This window comes from Drosophila melanogaster, chromosome X, assembly GCF_000001215.4.
Source record: "Drosophila melanogaster chromosome X".
In the NCBI taxonomy this organism is placed as follows: Eukaryota; Metazoa; Arthropoda; class Insecta; order Diptera; family Drosophilidae; genus Drosophila; species Drosophila melanogaster.
This window is the reverse complement of record NC_004354.4, coordinates 5,250,709-5,274,504: the sequence shown is the minus strand read 5'-3', so window position 1 is coordinate 5,274,504 and position 23,796 is coordinate 5,250,709. Positions and strand designations below refer to the sequence as shown.

Below are 23,796 nucleotides of genomic sequence, written 5' to 3'. Positions count from 1 at the left end.
CAACAGCATCATGGATGTAGCACCTAGAAAAATTCACCCCACTGAAATTCTTGAGACTCCCCCCCTATTCCCTTATATACCCTCAAACTCTCGCAGACATTGTTTTGCGGGCAAATATGTAATTTAAATTAATTTTTGTTTTTTAAGCTTTTCTCATAGACGATGTCTGTTAATAAAATGTTGCCACCCATCCGCTTTTCCTTGCCTGCATCCCTCGACGTTTCCCTGCACCTGCTGCCGCCTCTGATTTCACCCCCTCTTTACCGCCTCTTTCTGCGTTCCTTTTGCTCAGTTTCCTTCTTGACTCAAACTTTCTTCATATAAAGTTTTTTTTGGCAAAGTAAGCAAAAGATGCTGGCGTCTTCTGCTTCGCCGTTCTTCTCGCCACTCATGATGAAATTTTTGGGAGTTAACCGGCATCACCTCCTCTTCAGCCCTTTTGGGCACCACCCCCTCTTATCTATGATGCATCTATGCGTGTGTATATATAAATATTTGCATGTATGTGTGTGCAATGTGGGCGTGACCATGCTGGCAATTGTATAATTTTCATAAATTACGCTCCATTAATTTCTGACGCGCCACGCCCCTTTCGCCCGTTCGCCCCTTTTGGCCCGCCATCATTGAGCCAATGCAAACACTTGACGGTGGCGAGAGAGGGTCGGTGGCAGGGGCAGGGGCAGAAGGGTTCACAGTGGCTCCAGAAAACGCTTATCAATCTGCATAAAATTGCTGGGCAAACAAAAGAAATGGAATGGAAAATTCCGAAAAGTCTTGAACAGAAAGAAAAGCGTTGCGTAGCATTGTAAAAGTCATTTTTGTTCTTCAGCTCAGATGGTTTCATTCGGAATTAAATTCTTTTGTATTTAATTTAGTTTGGTAAAATTTTAGCCACACTTTCAATAGTTTTCATCCCACGGTGCCTTGATGGTCGCCAGCTGCAGTTGGCCACCGCATTTTGAGCATTAATAAGGCGGCCACATTTTTCTACCCGGATTAAGTGCACAGTGGGCAGTGACTTCGATGTCAACGCTGGCAGCGCAATCAAAATTATAAATTACATATTAAGCTCCCCAGCAGCAGTAATTGCCCTTGTCCTTATTTTCAGCTGCGCTACCCAGATTTTTACCCACCAACCAACCAACCTCGTTTTTCGCCACCCATTTATGTCCCCATTATCAGCGTCATTTGGAACACTTAAACTTTTGCATTAATCGAGGGTCGTCGCAATGGCGGGTGGGGTGAACCCGAGGGATGGGAGTTGCACTCGCCAAGGGGCGTGGCATGGCCCCTTAACTTGGCCAGTGACCAGTTAATTTGGCTCATTTATTTCACTTGGCTTTTGGGTCTGTGGGGATTTTTCCCAATTAAGAGTTGGATAAATTATCTTTGGTTGGGCGAGGTATTACAAGAAAATTGCTGAGACCAATTTAAAAAAATTCAAGTATTAGTTATTTTTAAAAAAAATCTGACCCAGTTCCAAAAAATCTTTGTATATGTTTTTTAGGAATTGATATTAAAAAAAAAAACACAATTTTTTATTATTATTATTTTCTTTAAGCAATCGAGTTAATCGGTGGACAGTTTAGGTTATGCCAATCGGTTAGAGATGTACGACATTCGAGCGACCAATTAAGTGCTGTGTTATCGTTCAGCCGCCCCCAATATATGTAGGCCAGAATAAATGGCATCGAAAGGAATCGATAAAGTGACAGGGTAAATCGAATTAAAATTAACATTTTCCGCCCGCCACATTGGCCCGAAGCGAAAATCCACATGTGGAATGCGACTGCTTTTCTCTCTCAATAAACTTCATTAAACCGATTTCAGTTGGACAACTTTGGTTACAATTCCCAAATTCGGTGGAAAACGAGGGGGTAAATGGGTTAACCAACATTTATATATGCATGTGTAAGAATTCCATCAGTTTGTCTGTGTGTGCTTAGTCTAATTGAAACGGATGACCGCAGGATCGGAAAGGGACGGGCATAATGCAGAAGAAAGAGAGGGCAGCGTGATGAGTAGAGGACCATATTCGGACATAGAGATGTGAGAAGCGAAATGTAATAATAATAATAAGCTAAAGTATTCTAGAAATTTCGGTTTAATATGAAATACAAAAAAAATGTGAAATTTTTTAAAAATTCAAATCGATATAGATATATGCCATCGCTAATGCCATGGGCCATTTGATTTCATGTTTTAATAATGCCAACCACAATTCCATGTTTTTACGTTTCATTCCATGCCATTTCATTCCATTCCGTTTCATTTCATTTCATTTCACTCCGTGCGACCCCGTGATCCTTTGTGTCCTTGTCATGTCGGTTGGCATTATTATTACGGATTTACCAGTGAAGCCCATGCCGAACACAAATCGCTGAACAATGGATGCCACTAAATATTAAATATTTATAGCCATGCCCCCGAGCTCCGGCTTATGGTCGGCCCCTCCATCATTGTCAGCTGCATTTTATACATATATGTATATATAGTATATATTCTCATTTTACAATTTTTATTTTCCATTACACTTTCAGCCTTATTTTGCGTTTTTGCAATTGCATTTCTGGTCCGTTGCAGGCAAAATGTCAATTTTTATTAATTAAAATTGCCGCAAACGGAAACTGACAACTGAAAGGCGGTTAAAATTTCTCCACATTTATCCGCAGCGCAGCCCTATCGTTCTTGTACCGTTGAGCTCCATCATTTAATATGCACAAAATGAATAAAATCAAAATCAAATTGCATTTACCATTTACCCATTTCCACATTCACACATTTCGACGCCGCGTCACACGAGGCGTATGAGTAATGCCGCAATACGGCCTTTTTCTGCCCATTTTCCTTTCGGCTGTTTATGGAGCCGAGTTAAGGCTAATTATGGCACATCAACGACAAATTCAGGCGTGCCATATCACATATGCATTCAACTCTTATATACACATATATATGCATTGCCATATATATGTATTTATATGTATTTATCAATCAATTACGAGGAAGGGGAAAAGCAAGCTGGCAATCATAAAACTCAGTCGATCGTGCAATGAATAATTTCCGCTTTAATAAATTTTACAGCGCAAGATGCGATTTGCTGTGTGATTTCAGTGCCAGCAATATATATACATAAATATAAACATATATACATATATTTATATAGCCATCTTTGAATATATATATAGATATCAGCGATTGAAGTTTTTATTTAATAACGTTCGAGAGGAGTTTATACCATATCTCTCTTTATTTGACTAGCTTAAATAATTTGTAGCATATGAGGCGTATACGTAATGTGTTCGGTTAAAAGATTTTGCCATAAGTAAAAAGTATATACTTGCATAACTGGCAACTGGGTATCTTTAAATTGATTTTTATTCCCCATCAACCCAGACATCTGTGAAATGCTACATTTGTGTATATGTATATAAGGCAGATGATGCAGGGATCCATGGTCCTTCAAATATTTATGGCAACATGCGAGCTGCAGCACTTGGAGCACTTGAGCCATTTTCGTTGCACCATTTTCCGACAGCAGTTGACAAATGTCGAGAGATGGTCGGAGGGTGAAGTCAGCGAAGGGGGGGGGGGAGAGAGGAATATTGGATATGGTATGTGTGATATGGAATATGGGAAATCAGCGGGAATAATCGGTGGCACTAAGTTCATTTCAGCAAATCCACAAATGGATCGTTAACACTTTCGGCTGGAGCAGGAATTGAAATGTGTGGTTAGATGTGATGTGTCGAAGGATTTGTTTTCCCCTTTTTTTTGGGGGGAGGAGGAGCGTCTTCTCTCTGCTCCCGTCCCCTATCTCACATTCCCGTCACTAATGGCACTTTAATATTGACTGACTGTCCCAGTCACTGATGTATCCGGGTATCCGGGTTGGTGTATGAAAGTCCTTGCGATGATGGGGACTTGCCAACAGCTGCAATTTTCGTGTATGTCAGACTCAAATGACGATTGCGATGGGACGAATGGCGGAGGGGGACAGTGGAATTTTTGGTAACTACATGCTCGAAACCAATCAAAGCATCGAAATGGAACCCCTTACGCTGGCATTTCAATGAAGCTCGAAATCGAAAAGTTCGCCAAAAAAAGAAGTGTAGAAAATGAATAACGCAAGACGCCGGCGATGGGGACAACGCATGACTGAAACCGAATATGTAATAAAAAGCGCCAAAAAGGGAGCAGCCGAAATTGTGGGTTAAGAAAATAAATATGGGCAGGCCAAGGATACGCGTGTTGCTCGCTGGAATACTATATCAGCGAAACTAGTTCATTGGGGGTCTCAATGGCAGAGATGTATGTACATATATAAGATGTATCTATAAATTGATTTGCATGCTTTCTATCTACTGATCTATGTAACCATTCCAATTTTTGCATCTGCATATCTTTGGTTATTTTTACCTGGTCCGACATTCTTTGTTAATTTCAAGCTTGGCATGCCTTCCAACTTCACAATCAATTGCAAAATTGAATTACTTTAGGTAGACCATTTTTTTTTATTTGGGTTGCCCACACATTCCCCCCAAAATGATATGACAAATCCATGCTAGCCCAAAACTCAGAGACTGAAGCCAAGTGCTACCATCCAATTTGAAGCACATGGCCCGAAGGACCAGTGGAGAAGGACGCTGAAGGCCCAAGGCCCAAGGAACTTCAACTGGAGTTGCAGCTTCAAGATGCTGAGGGTTAAGAAGTGGAGGGTGGTGCTGAAGAGGGGGGAGTGCCGAGGACGTCGCCCACTTGTGTAAATTGTAGCCAATCATGATTTAATAGATAAAAAACTGAAAGAGTTCAAGTGGATAAAGCATAAAGCGTCATGCACACAAAGGGTGGAGGATGCTGATATGCCACCCCCCTGAGGTCATGGGTGGAGTAAGGGGGTTTAGTTCAGGGATTCTGGGAAAACATGCAAACCATTTTAAGAGCTCCCCCAGGATCGATCTCAGCTAAAGCTCGGGCTAATAGTGGCCACCGCAATGGAGGAGCTACGATGATGGGTGGTTCGGGTGGTTTTTTGGGCGTTTCGGAAGAGATTGAAAATGCCAATGGGAAATGGTAAAGGAAACTTCTGTCCTGAGATATTGAAACAAGACCGATAGAGAGCAAGTGAGACGTACGTACGGAATTTGGTGGGGAGGGTAAAAAAAAAAAAAAATAAAAGAAGAAGACGACGAGGGCGAGGGCGAAAAGCAAAGGACAAACAAAGTGCAGGGGAAATATGGATGGCAACCACCAGCCCTTTTGGGTTGGTGGTGGGGCCCGCATGGAAAAGTAAAAACCCTACCAGCCTCGCACGATACGGAAACTCAAGTGGAGTCTTCTTCGGGTTCCATGACGTTGATGGGGCCATCATCCTGGTAGTCGCCTTGAATCGCTGCTGCTGTCGATGACGGAAATTGATAAACGCGCAAAGGGGAAATGTTGTTGCTCATGGAGAGCGCAATCAAAAATCATCCAGGGGTGGCTGAAAATCGGAGATGCTAGTACAACCACATCAATTGCTCGATGGCGGATGGGATGTGGGGTGTGGTGGTGTGTGGGGTGGGCGGCTCACAATGCCCAAAATCAAAATCGAAATCAAAAATTGAGCAGCTTTTGATGACAGCTCAAGTAGCGGAGCGAATGGCGAAGCTTTCAGCTATCGATTACGCAACAACATGGGGTGTTGCGAGTGGGTCGTTCAGCTTGCTTTGGTTTGGTTTGATTTCAAAGGGGATTCCCGCCCATTAGACCCCACTTAATTGCCACCGCAGTGGTCCATGCTTAACCTTTTACATAAATCTGGGGTACATTTCACTGCCTCGCAATTTAACTAAATACAAAACATGCAACATGCAAGCCGCAAACTTTTTGATTTCAATTGCGTTACACCTTTTTTTTATTCAACATTTATTACCAACTGTATGGCATTTATTCATCATCGACTCTTTAAGTCTTCAATTTTGATTTTCTTCGAGCATTTTTAGGAGCGGAATTTAATGGGTTAATGCCATGACCTGAGGCATCAAGGAAGCATGAATTAATCAAATTGCAAAGTGCGGCCAGCAAAGAGCAAAAAATATAGGGGAGAAAACTGAGCAGGCAAAAGAACTCGTGTCGATTAGGCGGCAGCGGGGGGAAAATTGTGGGTCGGGGTTGTGGGGGGCTTGGGGGGTCGGCTGGAAAAGCGGAAAAGCAGCAGCTATGCGCTAATGAGCGACAGACAACACAGAACAAAACATTCAAGACGGGGAAACTTAATACACAAATAGTGTCGGTAGAGAGTAAGGGGAAAAAAAGGTGGGGGGGAATGGCAAGAAAAGTCGAGCAAAGAAAGGCCGAAAGAAGGCAGCTTGCTCACCAAGGAGTTTATTACACAAAAAGGTTATTAAGATAAATACAATATTTCATTGGTCTGGATGGTAAGAAGGGCAAGAGCACGAGCACGAGCCAGTCCAGGAGGATGCTCAAGTCGAGGAGTTCAGGAATAGATGGATCCATTAATAAACTACACTCGACAATAAGTCTATTTTTAAATAGAGTACCCGCAAGAGAACTTTCATAAATACAAATTGACTGCAGCTGGTAAAGCGGACAAAGGAAGCTGAAGATTTCACGCCTTTTAAGCCGTCTGCTGGACACAGATGGACTATCCAATGGCTGTGGCCATGTTGCCAGGACCCATCCACCAGGACATTTGCACTAACGCACTCAACTCAACCTCTCACTCAAAATCCAGCTTTTGGCTGCCAACTTCAACTTCAGTTTCAGTTTTAGCTTCAGTTTTAGCTTGAGCTTCGGCTTTTGGCTAAAACTTCGGTCTGCATATTTCTGCACTCTGCCACTTTTCCGTTTCTGTTTCTGTTTTTGGATTTTTGTTCCTCTATTTTGATTCTTTGCTCTCTGGGCAGCAAAAAAAAAATTGAAACATTTGCATGCAAGCTTGTTTTTCTTTTATACCCTGTAATTGGACTATTTTGGCAGTCGGAAAAAAATGTGTTTTCTATATAAGGTATTTCAATTGGCAAATTGTTTTTGCCTCTCCCTTGTCATAATGGATTAACCAAATTATTTATATATAAGGTGAAACTTAATGAAAGAAATAATCGGATGTTGGTCCATTGCAATAACTTGTGAATTAATAGAATCGGGTTAAGGCCTTGAATCACAAAGTCTAAAGGGTATTTCAAGCATCGGCTATGGCAAATCCCTTGTTGTTTTGCTGTGTATTTTCCAACTTGTTGTTTTTGTGATTTGTGTGGCTTTCAAATTGCAAAATTCGCCGAGGCTGACATTTTGTTGAACAACAAGAACAGAATGGCACAGGATGCGAGGGGCAGCAGCAGCAGCAGCAGCAGCAGCAGCAACAGGGAGTCGCCATGGAAAAAATAAACCCGCTCATGACGCGGGGTTATAAAAATGGATCCGGAGGCGGGGATCAGGGGCGGTTATTGTACGGACGTGGCCTACATCAACATCCTACATCTCCATTGCCCGATCCACGCACAGTTAGGATTCAGGATCCGGGATTCAGAACAACCGATTCTGCAGTGGGAAACAAAAACACAATGCACACAAACCGGGCACTGGAAAAACACAAGCCAATACTCAATGTATTGGTATATTTTTCAACTTAAGCCTCAGTGGCTTGGCTTTTTAAGATTTCTGCATAGAATGCGATTCAGTATCAACGTCTTGGTTCAATTTTCGGCATAACATTTAATTGCAGCATTATTTCTCTCAGTGGTTTCGTGGGCGTGCGGTGGTTATCACGGCAACCAGTTGCTAAAACCCCCCACCGTTTGGCACCCCCCCCCCCCCCCTAGCCCGATGGGCATTGACACCTACAATCCGTTTGAATGCTGCTCTCCGTTATCGCCGCTCGCAATTGCAATGGATGTTGCTGTTGTTGCGGCGATTGCTGCTGCTGAGTTACTACTGTTGCTGCTGCTGCTGCTGATGCTGCTGCTGATGCTGTTACTGTTCCTGATGCTGTTGTCGCATAATTTAAGCCCGAAAGGACCAGCAGCAGGCAGTGGAGAGAAGTTGCTGTTGCAGGTGCCATTCTGGCATCCCGGCATCCTGGCATCCGGAGTTGCCTAGGTGATTGCCATAAAGGAACTGCCATACGTCCGCACCAAGCCGTCCCGCCCACTTGGTGAAAAATCACGCCCGCTCCCTGGTTTTCCCTTTGTGCTTGTGCCTGGGAAATAGATGCAAGATGTTTTGTTAGATAGCGACTTCAACAAAAAAGAAAAAAAACATACAAACAAAAATGAAAATGAAAATGGAAAAAGGGAGGAAGGGAGTGGGAGTAGAGGTGGATGAGGAGGTGGAAAACACCAGTTCAATATTGCCTCTGCCAATACTCTGAACGCCCCCACATTCTGCACTTTAATTCAATGGCTGTATCGACAATGGGGAATTTCCTAATTGGCACACAAAAATCTGTGGTAAATGACGCAGGAAAATTGTGACAATAATGTCGAGGGGCTGATGAAACCAAATAATTGAACTCGACACATTTCGCTTGCATCGTTTGGCTGACAAATAATATTGTTAAATTTCTTCTATATATTAAATTTTAGTAATTATAAAATAATTTCATAATTTATACAGTGCATTTTCAAGACCTTACACTTTTTTCACTTCAAGTTAGCTCAAGTCCTTGATCTCAATTTACGTTGGCAACTTACGAGTATTGGAAATGCAAATTAAATACATATATGCTTATTTAAATATATCTATATATATATATATATATATATATATGACATTCAATAGTTTACCCCTTCTTTGGCATATTTTTCCCCCAATTTTTTCCTTTGCAAAATCCAATTCGCTGGCATATCACAATTGCATCGCAAAGTTTCTCTCCGCACAAAGTACAAATAGAGCAACAGGAAAGGATAAAAAAAAGAAAGAAATGTAATCCTCCGAAAACCAGATCGTTATCCCCCAGACCGCCGCCCATGCAAATTGGCCGCAGGCATTGGGCGCAAAAATTGATATGCATATAACCTGAACAAGCATGTGGATATACATATGTATATCTAGAGGTCTACCAACATATTTCTATATATATATGCTATTTGTTATGCAGTTCGTCGGGTTGGTGGTCAAAAAAATATGGACCGCTTTTTATATACGTAAATTACAGATTCAACCTTTAATTCATTTGTCGAACAAATTATTAAAAAAAAAAAAAATCTGATGAAAAGCTGTTTGAAAAGTGCGTTTTTTGTAAGAAACGTTTTTGTCCATTCCTTGCAATATTTTGGCAAAAACCATACAAATACTTGTTCGAATGTGAAATGTAATATATCGTTGAATTCGTCGTGAAATTTTCAATTGATTGGAATTCAATATGGGAAAAAACATTAAAAAAATTACTGATACCCCTTGAAAATATCAAAAATTTAAACAAAAATTAGTTTTATAAAGTTAGACAAAAGTGATGGGCATCGATGGCATTGGCTGTAAAAATTTGAGCAATATTTATGTGAGCGAAGTTATTTAAGTCGTTTATCGAGATTTTCCGTCCAAAATTAATCGATTTTTTATAATAAAATCGAAAATAATCATTCAAATATTAACTGGAATACCTCGTCAAGCTCATAATTAAATTTATAATCGATCGGCGTTAAAGTTTGAAAAATATTTTTTATCATTTTTTTTTTGCAAATTTTGACGAGCAAAAGCCAAAATTTTGAAAAAAAAAATTTCACCTTTTTATCATATATTTTTATTTATATTTCATCACCTTTTGTAAATATAACGTTAAATGTGTTATTTATTTAGTTTTGTGACCTATTTTGGCCAAAAACCTTTGATAGTAATGTTTTAATCAAAAAATTTCGATTACATAAATTTCTAAGAATATATTCAAATCTATTTTAAGATCAGGCTCTTAAGCTTATGAAACACACTGTCTGCATGCTCACATAGAATTGATTAAACAAATATTTGCATTTGCCTGTGGTCCTTGGGCAGCCCACCTTCCCCTCCCCCCGCACTTGTACGTCCCTGATCTTCATTTTTATTTCATGTTTTGAGTTGCTGCTGCTGCTGTTGTTGTTGTTGTTGTTGTTTGTGACATCGTGTTGTCGTGTGACAAATCCTTGCAATTACCGTAATGCCAGCGGCCTTGAATTGAAGGCTAAATGGGCGTGGCATGTGTGTGAAGAGGGGCTGTATCTGTGTGGATAGAATGAAAAAGTGGTCATACATATGCATGAATTTACATGATGGACATATGTTGGGGGGCAGGTCCTAGAACTTGGTCATTTGATTGCAATTGTGTGTGGGTGTCGGGTGGATGTCCCTTTATTTATGAATTCCATATGTGGTTTATATTCTGCACAAAGTTTATACCACACTACTCTGGTTGAAAACCAGTTTTTCCTGCATCCAAGATGATATGCCTTTTTGTCTTTTAAACCTCCCTTGAAATTAAAAGTGTGTATGCGGCTGCGATTCAAGAGAGTTCTAATTTTAACTCTGAATACTAAGTAGCTAAGCTCTGGATTTGCTTGGCCTACGAATAATCTAGAGTAGAACACAACACAAATAAAAAGTGTTTGTTACACAAGTGTCTATGTTCATAAGTTAAATTGCTTTTACAAGTAGATGAGAAGATAATTTTGGTTTTAAGCACGCAGTTTTTTAAATATCTGTATTCTTAGAATTCAATTTTATCGATATGTTTTATCGATATATTTTTTTTTTGCGCCACTTAGGTAGGATGATAACCCCCTTTTCTTCCGGTGCATTGTTCATTCGTTGCTCCTCGCCAAGATTAATTGCAGCTCCAACCAAGCTGCTTCCTCCTGTAGCCTGGGAATACGATGATGATTCGGCTCCCACGGTAACCAAACATTGGAATGTCCTGCCTATGACAGCAAATGCGAATGGCCTTTTTTGGGTGGTCCGACTTAGGGACTTGGTCCTGGATGCTCTCACTCCCACTGGGAGTGGTTGAGCCCGGGTTTCGAGTTGCAAAACTCCAGCGTCTGCTATGCAAGCTGTTTCCCTTTCGGGTCGCCGCCAGATGATGTAGTTTTCCGCCTACCGTTTTTTGGTCATAAGTTTCCTATTTCTTCACTGGGCTAACAAAGGCATGTTGCCTTTGTTTTGCTCCAGGGAAAAGTATCTGAGGGCTTCAGAAATGTATCTATGTAGCTGTATCTGTTGCTCTGTGTGTCCTGCTTCCTGTGTCCAGGTGACTGCTCGGACAGCTTGATTGATTTGTTGACTCCCATGGCACTGCAGCTTTGGGCCATGTAAAATAATTCTACATTTTGTCCCCATTTTGTTGCCGGCTGACCAAACGATGATGAACGGCCAAGATGCCTTGGCCTTTGGCAGTGGTGGAAATGTTGAAATCTGGCTACTTTTTACCCCTTTCTAATGCGGTATAAGAAGGGTATACCAGGTGCGTTAGAAAGTATGTAACGTTGCACATATAATTCCATCCCTTCTTATAAATGTTTAGATCACAGCACAACTTTGCCAATTATATAATGGAAAATAGGTGCACTTTTTAGTCCGGGCAACTGTTGCCGCTGCTTTGGTTTTTTGGCTTTGTTAATGACCACGGAACAACATTCGGTGGAGCAAAGCTGTCCGGGTTGGTGGCCAGTGGCAAATGAAAAATGGCCACTCCAACTTTTGGACTGCGGTCCTTCCGTAGCAACATAAACAACACGGGAACACGAGCAGCAGCATCACAGGAGCAACATCCTCAACAGGAGGTCGTCGCGTTGCTGCTTTGCTGTTTTGCTGCTTTGCCCATCGCCAAATTGGAAAATATGTGAGTGCTTTTTGATTTTGTTTTCCCTGCTGTTTTGCAATTTTCCTGCCATATTTCTTCGTGTTGCATCCACTCCGTCAGCGTCTTCGTTTGCTCGCTTACCAACCCATACCCACCTTCCCCCCACTCCCCTCGTATTTCACCCTCTACTTTCCTTTTGTGTTAGCCATTTTCCACCGGCGTCTGCCCCAAGTCAAGTTAGTCGAGTTAGAAATTGGAAAATTGCACGGCAGCCCGGACAGGTTTTTGCAACAAACGTGCCAAAGATGCAGCGAAATCTTTCATGGCACTCACGTTGAGCGTTGACAATGACAGCAACACCAAGTGCAACAGCACAACATGACAATAAATAAAAAAAAGAAAAAAAAATACAAAAAAAAAAAAAAAACAGGAACAGGAACCGGAGCAATTGCAATAAAACTAGCTGACATTTTGATAACGAGCATCCCAAATGGCCAATGGCCAATGAAGATTCCAATCTCACGGCATGCGAATTGAAAATTGAACACCCGCATAGATGGAACGTCTCTGAATGCCAGATGTGAAATTTTCACCGAATTTGCCGCTTAAAGAGTTCAATAAAAATGGGAAAAAAATATAAGAAAACTTTTCAATGTATTAATTAGATTAATTCCATGAAGGGTGTCCTTTTTTCCTTTTACTAAATAATCCAAATTCAATCTCCAGTGTCAAATGCAATTTGTTTTCGCCACCTCTTAGCCACTATTCTCACATTTATTTTCGTGGAGACAATTGCAATGAAAGCAAAATATTCATTGCATTTGTCAAGTTCTATTTTAGCGAAATGCCCTGCCCTCAAATACCTGACTTTAAATCAATATCAATCGAATCTATGCGGAATTTAGCGCTCGGCTCCCTTTTCATATATATATATATATATATATATATATATATATTTCATTTACCTTTCCTATATTTTTGATAGCGATTTTCCAGCAGTTTTCCCATAGATTTCCCTCGACTCCCCCTTTTAATGCCACCATTTTGTTCTCTAATTTGGCAGCCATCGACGTGCTTAGCAGTAAAAATATGCAACTGCAGGATTAGGAATGACTTTTACTCCAGATTGGAAGGCTGGCGGGGATGAGGGTGATGGTGTGGTGCTACAAAATCCGTCGAATGGGGGTTGGGCGAAAAACTCTGGAGACAGCCATTGCCGGAGTGCCATTGAGAAGTTTCAAGTGCCGATGCGAGCGGCGTGCAAAAAGTTGGCTGCAGTTGCAGTTGCACTTGGCCCAAGTGGCGGGCGTGGTCATAAAACAAAAAGGGGGGGCGCCGTCAGCCCGAAAAGAAAGGGGTCTAGGTGCACCCACCTCTCTATATAGATATATACACCTGAATCTTAGCTAGACATCGTTGTCATTGTCGTTAGCAAATATACGGCCAAAGAGGATCAAAGAGCGCTGCACGTTCAGAAATAAAAAGAAAAATAAAAAAAATGAAAAAATAAATAATTGCAGTGGCGCAGCCAAATGGGGGTCGTTCGTTGTATGTATGTGTGCCAGTGTGTGTGTGTGTGTGTGTGTGTGGGGGAGGGAGGGAGGTGGCCAAAGGACGAGGTCGCCGGATGCACAAGTATGCGTTTGCAGAAAAGGAAGGAAGTAACATGGGATGGGGGTAGCGAAAAGCAAAAAAAAAGGACGTACCAAAATGAAGGGGGTGCTTGCTGGCATTCGTTTTGAAAGTCAAATTTCCCATGCGATGATGAGGATGTTGATGGGGCGGCGAAAAGGGGGATCGCCGTGCCAGTGGGAAATGCGGGAAAAGTGGGAAAAACGCAGGCGCTAAGCCTCCTTAATGTCATTTGTCATCTTTTGGCCAAGTACCAGAAGGAGCTGCAGTCGGTTCTGTTTGCTATTATGCAAATATTATTTCGTGCCAAAAGCTGCTAGCACGCCCTGCCCGTCCCACCAAAAATCGACAGCGAAGGGGATATTTCTGCTAACCATTTTTCTTGTATTTTCAATGGCAGGAGGTAGGAAATGGTTGTGGATGGAGTGATTAGAGGTGGTAAAGGCGGGAAAGCGCCATATCCGCTGCCTTTGGCCCTTCACTTCACTTCACTTGCATTTTATAATAAAGCAGCAGGAAAAGTTGCTGCTCAAGACAATCAAAATGAAAAAAAACAAAAAAAAATAGACACTTGGCAGTAGCTGAGAGGAGTGGGGTGAATGAAAACAAAAAATAAATGTGCATCTAAAACTTATCGAAGACATTTAACTTCATTTTTTTTTTTTTTTGTCGACAGCGGCACTGGGTGTGGCAACAAAAGCCTGTCAAAGCCACTGGCATTAGATTCCCGACTCAGCCAATAGAGTCCTGCTGACAAAAAAAAAAAAAAATAATAGGGATAAACCTCCGGATGTATCCCCTTCACTTCCGCTAACAACTGATTCCTTCTGTTTGTGATGTTGTTGATAGTAGGGCAAATTAGAGAAAAATGCTTATTATATACTTTTAGAGTGAAAATGTGAAAAAACGAAAAGGCAAACATACTAATTTACTGCCCGAAGAAGCTATTGTTTTTGGAGCAGTACATGAGCCAGCTGCAATTAGTTTCGTAAGCATTTCGCCTTCTGCTGCTGCAATTCGTTTTCATTTACGTCTCCATTGTTGAGCAAGTGTGGTCCTTGAGTTATCAGTAGTATATTGCGCACACAAAAGTACACTTGTCCGGCAGAGATGGGAAATGGGAAATTGATTCGAACTCCTCCGTTGGCAATGTTGAAATGAAATGAAATGAAATGAAATGAATTGACATGAAATGGAACGTGACCAAATTCGGCCACATGTCAATATGCTAATGATGCTGTGCGGTGCAGCCAGCTGCCCGTCTTTCAGCGTCCTTTTCTCCAAGTAGTTTGCACTATTGTTTTCGGCCTTTGAAACGGCAGCCACAACGTCTGCGTGAAAAGGCTTTAAGCAAATGGAATGGCCAGAGAAATGGGACATGTGATGTTGGAGGGCCTTTGTGTAAAGGCCATGTTGTGTAATTGGCGGCCCGAAACGAATTGAAATGGGAAATGGCAAATAAATTGAATGAAACGTGTACCGCACCCACTGGGAGTTGCACAAGGACAAAGTAGTGGGAGCGAGAGAGATGAAGTGAGAGAGAGAGAGAGTGGGAACACAGGTGAACGAGAGGGCGTGGCCTGCTGTTGACCGCAAAGTGGCGTTTCCCTTTCCACATCCGCTTTTCTCACCCACTCCTCAATCTCCATCCGCTTCCGCTTCCGGCCATGGCCATTAAATATTTACCAACAGCACACGAAGGTCACAACGAGGCGGGAAAATTCAACGCATTCTGCATTTCGAAACATGAGGAAAAATGCTAGGTGACTGCAATTCTATCAAATGAGATATGACATTTTGAAATTATCACTTTTTGATAGCAGCTAAGCTAATACAAGTTAACAACTAGTCTCTTTAAACCAATAGATACTCCATACGGATGGAAAAGTACGGACTTTTTCGAATGTGTTTTTCTGTAATATTTTATGCAAATCCTTTTTCAACAGAATGTCAGAGCATTTGCGTAACTTCCTTTTCCTTGAAGTCGCTCTCGGAAATCCTCATAAAGTTGACTGTTCGTTCGTGGGGTTCTCCCCCCTCCCATTGCTTTTATTATTTTTTTTTTTTGTACCAACAGATGTTACCCCCTTCCCGTGCCGCGTTTTTCTTTTTTAAATAACTTTCTTCGTGCACTTCTTATTTTTTTTTTTTTTCCAACCCATTGTTTTCGAGGACAGTGGGGAAAATGCAGAGTAGTCGGTGGCACGATGCCAGCTGAAAGGCAACAAAATCAACAAAGGAGCGGCGAGCAGATAAAGAATTAATTTTGCACAAATACGCTTACATGCTGCGTAATAGTCGAGCGGCAGTTTGCACTTTTCGCCCGATCCTTGCGACTTCAACTATATATATATATTCCTATTCTATATATGGGTGGTAAAATGGATATGTGTGTGTGTGTGAGGCGTGGGGGGGGGGCATGGGGGCCATGCAAATGAAAGGATAATGGAAAAAGGCGGGAGGGAAATTTGTCTGGTTTGTGCATTAAGCGTAAGCTGCAACAAATGACAGGGGGTCGCGGGGCTGGCTAAATGTGAGGGGGGGGGGGAGTTAAGGGGAAATCCAAGGGAAATGTGGGAAAACGGGGAAATGCGAACAATGGGAACTGAGCCAAAGTCCCGCAGGACAATGACAATTTGCGGGCGTTGACAGTTGCCCAAAAAGCATAAAAAAACAGAAATAGTGTTTCATTGTGCATATGTCCACGGGCAGAAAATATGTGTTATCTATCAAAAGTTAAAAAATTGCATTATTTTATGCGGAAGAAAGCACAATCAAGGTTACTTGCATTCTATGCATCCGTTGATGCATCTTTCTTCGACTATTTTATTTTTTTCTTTTCTGTTTTATATTATACATTTTGTACAGTGAGTGCGAACATTTTTGAGTGCGTTTTAGTGTGTCGCAATTGAATTCGTATTCCATAGAGAGAGAGAGAGAGATAAAGAGAGAGAGAGAGGGAGAGACGGCTCTTCTGTTAAGGCAACTTTGGCCCTTGTGGCTAATCCAATTTGCCTTAATTAACCTGCTGAATATTTCATTAATCAAACATTCCCACACACACACACACACTTATCTCTTTCAATTAGGCTGCTCTGACATTTTTACACCCTGTTAGCAAGCACATAAAAATCCCTGCGTCTGCTTCTATGTTTTTTTTTTGTTTTTTTGTTCACATTTCAATATCTTGCATTTGCTCTTGTACTCTGTTGTTTTTGTTGTTTCGTTTAGGTTTCTAATTACTCACCGCAACAGCCACGCCCACCGTGCGCCCCCTTAGCTAACTGGTTGACTGACTTAATTACAAATTGCATTATTTATCGAGCGTCAAAGTTCGTCAAACTGCATAACTCGAAGGACTAAGAGCGCGGAGGGGTTTTCGCAAAGGATCCTGGAACTCGAGGATAATCGACAATCGAATGTGTGACAGGTGGATTAGATTGGTGTCTCGTAAACACTTAGCTCGTAAAAGCAATATAAATTAAATAGTATTAATTAAGTAACAGCAATTTTTTAATAATCAAAAACACCTTGTTATTAAACATTTGTTAATGTTTACTGTTTACGAATTTTTGTGGATTGCAAGTATTTGGATGTATAGAAGGTTCAAAGTATGCATAAATCATGGTGTTCAACAAACCACTGTTTATCCATTTTTGGATATTCACTCGGAAATCCTTTCAAATTTATGTCACCTGGTCAGTTGTAGCTTTCTGCCTCTCTCACTTTCCATCCGCTCGTTCATCCTTTATGGCGGCACCTTTGTGTCGTGTGGTTGGTGGTGCAGTTGGGTGGTGCAGGCTGCCCCAGAGGTGGGTGCTGAAAAGTATGCTACGGTCTGCGCACATGGCACATAATTGAGTGACAACGTGGTCTGAAACATTTGCCAAGCGGACACCGTCAAGTGCTGGCCAGCCTGGCTCGGTGGTTGGGTGGCTCAGCGGTTGAGTGGGTGGTTGGGTGGTTGGGTTGGGGCTGCCTTGGTTGGTTGGCAGCTGATGCAGGGCATTTGAATTTGTAATGAGATTACACACAGACAGAGACGCAGTGCTAGAAGCTATATATCCATATACATATAGCGACTATACAACACCTGCTCGCTGTCTATCTACCCTTCTCTTTTGTACCATATATCTCTCTCTCTCCCTCTTTATCGCTATCACTATCTCTATCTCTGTCTCTTTCCCTGTCTCGGTGGAGCAACTGTTAATTGTGGCCATAATTAAGGTGACCCCGAACCAGTTGGCCATACGCAAAACGTGACGAGCTCATTAATTTTATATGCTTTATTTGCCCTCAACTGTCCTGCTCTGTCCTGCAACATTTCCCTCGCTCTATTTGCGTCCCTTATTTTTACTTACCGTTACTCGTAGAGTAAAAGGGTATACTAGATTCGTTGAAAAGTATGTAACAGGCAGAAGAAAGCATTTCCGACCATATACAGTATATATATCTATATATCTAGATCAAGATCAATGTCCGTATGAACGTCGAGATCTCAGCTTGAGTAACGGGTATCTGATAGTCGGGGAACTCGACTTTAGCATTTTCTCTTGATTTGTCTTTTTTTTTTCGTGAGAGTGCCATCTCTGTCGCTCTATCGTTCCGTCTCGATCTGAGTCCCCAAATTCACTTTGCCTTTTTCCTTGCCTTTTTCTGTGCGTGGGTGTGTGTGTGTGTTGATTTAAAACCCAGATGCAGATGTAAATACAGATGCAGTTGCAGTTGCGGGGATGATGAGCATGATGAGGGCGAACGATGATGATGGCGATGATGACTTCGGGACGTTGTTAGCGCTGTTGCTGCCACTTGGCTGCTTTATGTCATTGCTGGTTAAGCGATGCGTCTAATTTGCAGCTGCTGCCGAAGCTGGACGGCTGGCTCCTCCAAGGCACTACCGAACCCCCTTATCTAAAACTTTAAAGCGCCACGCCCACTTTTCCAAAAGGGGGTAAACATTTACATTTTGTGTTGCGAGCCAGCAAAGTGTAAGAAGGAAAGTGAGAAGAGCAGGTGGCAAAAATAGGATTATAAGAGGGGCTGCAGAAAAACCCAAAATTCAAATTGCACTATATCGCAAAAACAGGATTTGATCGTTCATACTGAAATTCGCCAAATTCCTAAATTTAACTTAAATTTCACTCGCTCCTAGCAGTAGTAAAATTTTATGAACTTATGAGCTTGGAAGATGAGTGTCTGGAAAATCTCACACACTCACACACACATTCGTTGATAGTCGGTATAAAATTGTTTGCATTTACTTTGGCTTGGTTTTAGTCCTGGTTTTTAGTCCTGGCAAATAACAAATAGCAAATGGCAAATGGCGGCGGCTGCCTGTTGACTGCCACCTGGATGCCAGGATAGCAGGATCCATGGATTCATGGATGCTGGATGCTGGGTGCTGGGAGCTTGATATCGTGGTGTTGCCTCTCTAACCGCGTTGCTCGTTAATTTTGCAGCATTTCCGCTAGCAATTTTCAGGCAACTCCCGTCGCCACTTTGTCCTGTGCGTCGTCCTTGTTGCTGTTGTTGATGTTTTTGTTGTTGTTGCTAGCAACCGGAAATGCAGGAAACGGATATTACACGCTCCAGAAAGCTCACAGCGCAGGGGCGAGGCGGTGGGTTAAAGGAAGGAAAAGGAGCTGTGTCGTTGGGCATAACTTGAATAATATGAAAGAGATATGACTTTTGATGACAACATGGATGGCGGCAGCGGCTGCTGCTGCTGCTGCTGCTGCTACTAATGCTCTTGCAATTTGATGCATTTTCCGTGTTTAGACAGCTGCCCCCAAAAGTTGTCCTTAGCGCCTGGCTCTCACCTTTTCTTTTTGGCCCTGCGTCTGCTTTATCTACCTGCGCTTCACCGCGCTCTTCCCTGCCATTTTCCCGCCCAGCTTTTCTGCTTTTCCCGTGCAACTGCAACTGGAAACGCAATTGGGGCGTGCTAAAAGGAAAAAGGAGCCAAGGAACGCGAATGAACGTGGCGCTTTAATTGCTTAGCCCGTGGAATTGTTGTCTCGCTTTTCCATTTTGCCCGCTCTCTATTTTTCCTTTGCTGGCTGGCTGACTGGGATTTTCCTTTTCTGGTTGTTCAATTGTTGGGAAAATGAAATTATTGCAAGCCAGCAGAAATGGGAAAAGTAGGTCACAGCTAAAACAAAAAAAAAAAAAGAGGATTTTGGCCAAGATGAATTGACTTTCCTCCCCACCAAAATAGAAAACAAATTTGGATTTTTTTTTTGTAAGATTTCATTGTTTTTGTTCGGTTTTATTTTGTATTTTTTACTCTTCTGGTTTTCTTTTTCATTTTTCGGTTTTCTTTATTGAACATAATAATTTGGTTTGTTTCGGTTTCGTTTTTGTTACTCTTTTTTTTTTTAATGCTTGCTCACTTTCGCTTGTTAAATTTGTAGCTTAAATTTAATTTGAAATTTTTTCTTCAACGCTTGTTCAACGCGCGACCTTTAATTACTTCCATGCAATTGAGTTTTTATTTCTGTTTAATTATTATTAGTTGTGTACGTTTTTCCTCATTGTGGGTGGTGGTGGGGAGTGCGGGAAAGGGAGGGGGGGGGGGGGGTTAGGGGAATGTGGTGTGAGTGTGTGTTCTTCGTGTGTAAACTTATTTCGTTAGAATTGTAGCGTATTTTAAATTTAATTTTAATATGCATAAATTGTTTGCCCTTCGCCCCGCGCTAGCTAACCTTTTGACCTCTCTTTTCTGCCGCTTCATCGCTTTTCGCTTTATCTTTATCCGCCTTTGTTTATTATTTAATGTGTTTAATTTTCGCTTGCTTTTATCAATTTCAACGCACGCATTTTGCAAAAAAAAAATACTTTTTATTTATATATATCTATATATATAAATGGGTTTTTGTTTAGCAATATTAATGAACATTTATTTCGTAGCTTTATCTCTTTATGTATTTTGTATTTTGCATTTTGTAATTTGTAATTTTAGTTAGTAATTTGTATTTTGTATTTCGTATTTTGCTGTCTTTTGCTTTTGTTGCTGCTGCGGAATAGATTAAATTGTTGTTTTTGGCTCTCATTTGTTTGTTAGTCTGCTATTTAACAATGTTGACAAAATATATACACACATGTATATCTATATATATATATATATATATATATATATATATTTCGATTTCGATTGAGTGTGTGTGTATGTGTGTGTTCACGTGTGTCTGTGTGGCTTTGTGTGTTGTGTGCCTGTCTTTTAGCTTTAACTTTGCCTGCGATTTTCGGTTTTATTCTCTAATTTTAAAATTCCTACCTCCGCCTGTGTAAATAATTATATGAAATAATTCTTGCTCGTGCATGAGTAAATTCTTAAATATTTTTTGTTTCCTTCTTATTTTTGTTTTGTTTTTTGTTGTTTGTTTTTTTATTTATTTTTTTTTTTTGTATTTCTCCTTCATTTCATAACTAGACTTTTTGTAAAGTCTTCGTTTTGTATAAATTTAAAATTGTCAGCCATTTTTGTTGTTTGTTTTTGTTAATAAAAACGTTATGTAATTTATTTATTTATATTTATGTTTTATTTAATACGACTACCGTCTCCCACTTTTCATCCTCGCTAAGTTCTATAAAAAGTGCGTAATTAAAAATTGTTGGCGTCCGCAGTTAATATTCAAATATTCGGTATCATTTCAGTTAATCGCTAAACTTTTTATCCCATATCGTATATAGAAGATACACACGGCTGTGTGCTTAAAAAAAAAAATTGTAGTTACTGCTCCGAGATTGAGAGTTTTCCGCCCCGACTTTTTCATCGAGTTCAAGTTTTCCGCTTTCGCTTCATTGCGTTTCCTTTAATTTGATTTGATTTGAATTCCTTTCGTCCTCCCTTTCCGTTCGAATGCTTTGCTTCCGGCTTTTGTAGTGGGCTTTAAAAATACATTACTCTTAGGACAGTTCTCCATGGATTTATGTACAACATTTAAATTACTAATAGTTGTAAATTTTATTCGTCACCTTCGCTTCGCATCGGTATTTAATTAACTCTCGTGGACAAAAAAAAAAGAAAATCGCAAAAAACTTTAAACGAACTGTTTTGTTTGCCTTTCGCGTGTATTATTATTAAATGTTTATTTAATTTTTCCATTTGCCTGGATTCCTGTTTTTTGTCTTTTTTTTTTATTTTATGTCATTTTAGCTGCTATTTGCATAATGCTTCTTAAATATGTACACACAGAGAGTGGAAAAATCGAGTCTGTACTAAAAGCGAATTAATTTTTTCTGTTTTAAGTGAATAAATTTGGAATGTTTAAGTCCTGTGAAAAGAATAGATGCGAATTAATCGAAAATCAGCTGTCTTATTTTATTTCCTTCGAGCACAAAATCGAATCGTACAAGACACAACAATTAGAGCTGGAGAAAATATAGTTTCCCTATAGTTGTACACATGGAAAACCGGATTAATCTCCAGCCCCACACAACATATACATACATTTACGATACCTATATATTTGGGTTCCAATTATTTTGGGGGGAGGGTTTCTTTTAGCTGGACTTGATTCAATTTGTATCGCTTTTGCGCTTTTACAACCGAATGTGTTCGTTTCTAGCCGTAAACTCTATATATACTTGAAGTATGGTTATAGTAATTGCCTTAGCTCTTGTTTTTATATACAAATCTAATCGGTAAGTGCCAGAGTGGTGCGCCATGGATGGATTGTTTGGTTTTTTTTTTTAAATTATTTTCGGTTAGCGAATCGCTTGGGAAAATCAAAGGCAGAATCTGGGGTCAATATATACATATATGTATATATATATATATATCGATATATATGTACATATATATATATATATAAAACACCTCAGCCTGGACGTACATTGATTGGTTTTGTTTCGAGGAAGCCAATGTAAGGGGGGTAGTAGTAGGCAAATTTTTTGGACGCAATTGAAAATTTTCTCACTTTTACTTAAGAAAAAATACAAACAACAATCAACAGAAGAGGATAAAAAATACAACAACAAAAAAGTACAAAAAACGAATATAGACCATATTTTGATATCAATTGTATTTATTTGTTTTCGCTCTCGTTTCGAAATTAGCGTGCGGTGCAGCATGGCGTATGCGTGATATTTGTGGAACGAGAACGAAAAACGAAATCGCCGCCTTTCGCTTGGATAAGTTTTGCATATTCCGCTTCCGTTGGCGGATGTATATATATATATATATATATATATATATATATACTTTATCTTCTTGTTTATTTATTATTTTCTGTGGCTCTCAGCAGTGTTGATAATTTAGCTGTTGTTTAGATTTTAGTTAGCGCTTTTTGGAGTTAAGTTGAGTGTGTTAGTTTAGCTACAAATGCATATGCGTGTGTGTACTAAAATATCTCGTATCCGCTGTTTGCATCACTTCCGTTTCCTGCTTCTTCTGCCCTCCTCTTTCCGCTCCATTTATCAGCTTTATTGCCTTGGCATTGTCCTTGCTTGGTTACCTTGTGTTTGTGTGTGTGTGTATGGTTATGGAGTGTCTGTGTTTGAAGAGTGTGTTTGTGTGTGTGTGAGAGTGTTTTTGTCACGAAGAACTAACGCTATAATTAAAAATTGGCTTTCTGCTTTCTCTACCGTTTTCTCGTTTTTTGGCCGCTTAGTTTCATTATTTTCTCCCTTTTACCTTTGCGTTGCGCAGCGTTTCGTTTCCTTTTTGTTTTGTTTTGTTTAAACTTTTATGAGAACTTTTGCTACGTTGTTATTATAATGCATGTGGAATTAGCTTTAGGTTGATTTACTTTTAGATTTATTAACTGCTTATTGCGTTTTATAAACACTAACTTCATTTGTCTTATTTCAACTACTTACTTAAGCCGCCAGCTTCTTTCTTCACCTCCTTCTACATCACTTTCTACTTGTTTTGCCTTTGCTTTTGCCCTCCTCCATTTTGCCATAACTTAACATACATTTCGTTAACTCTAGTAAAAAAAAAATGTTCGCATCTTCTGTTCTGTTCCGTTCTCTATTTTTTTTTGTCAATTTTTTTTTTTTGACTGGCTTTCATTGGCCAAACACACACTAATGCACAATTAATACTAGACAAAAAAAAACATAGTTTTGCTTACTAGCCTAGAGTTGTAAAGGTCTGTATAGAAAAAAACCGATTCGCCGTTCCTTGCGCCGTTTTTTTTTTGTTTTTGTAAGTACTTTGTAGTTGCTTTGCGATCGTTTTTTATATTTTATTTCCGTTTCTGTTTCACTTTTCACTTCCGCTTCCTTGGCCGTTGTTAACTGGCGAGTCGTGGATTACTGCAATGTTCAAGTGTCCAAACTTAGTAGCGCTGCTGGTACTCGTGGTGCCAGCGATTGAAGTCGATGTGGAATACTATGATCGAGCCCGTCGAAAGTCCGGCCAGAAGGTATCTATATTAGAGTTAGAAGTG

At 40.4% G+C, this 23,796-nt stretch overlaps 2 protein-coding genes across 9 annotated transcripts in view, besides 1 other annotated feature; both read right to left on the bottom strand.

Annotated features, from left to right (window-relative positions):
- Nucleotides 1–17,899: 17,899 nt before the first annotated feature.
- Nucleotides 17,900–17,960: a mobile genetic element.
- Nucleotides 17,961–19,640: 1,680 nt separating this feature from the next.
- Nucleotides 19,641–23,796, bottom strand: part of CG15465 (uncharacterized protein) — a 169,106-nt gene continuing 164,950 nt past the window's right edge. For both annotated transcript variants that reach the window (NM_001297948.1, NM_131978.3), the window contains one exon: nucleotides 19,641–23,776. The gene's annotated coding sequence lies outside the window, so the exon portion shown is untranslated. The remainder of the gene's footprint in view (nucleotides 23,777–23,796) is intronic.
- The window catches only part of rg (rugose), a 169,106-nt gene continuing 164,950 nt past the window's right edge, over nucleotides 19,641–23,796 (bottom strand). For 6 of the 7 annotated variants that reach the window (NM_001297949.1, NM_001297950.1, NM_001144686.2 and 3 more), the window contains one exon: nucleotides 19,641–23,776. In NM_001297949.1, the coding sequence (NP_001284878.1) occupies nucleotides 23,686–23,776 (91 nt within the window). In that variant the 3' untranslated portion in view covers nucleotides 19,641–23,685. The remainder of the gene's footprint in view (nucleotides 23,777–23,796) is intronic. The other variant, NM_001144685.2, reaches the window with a different exon arrangement.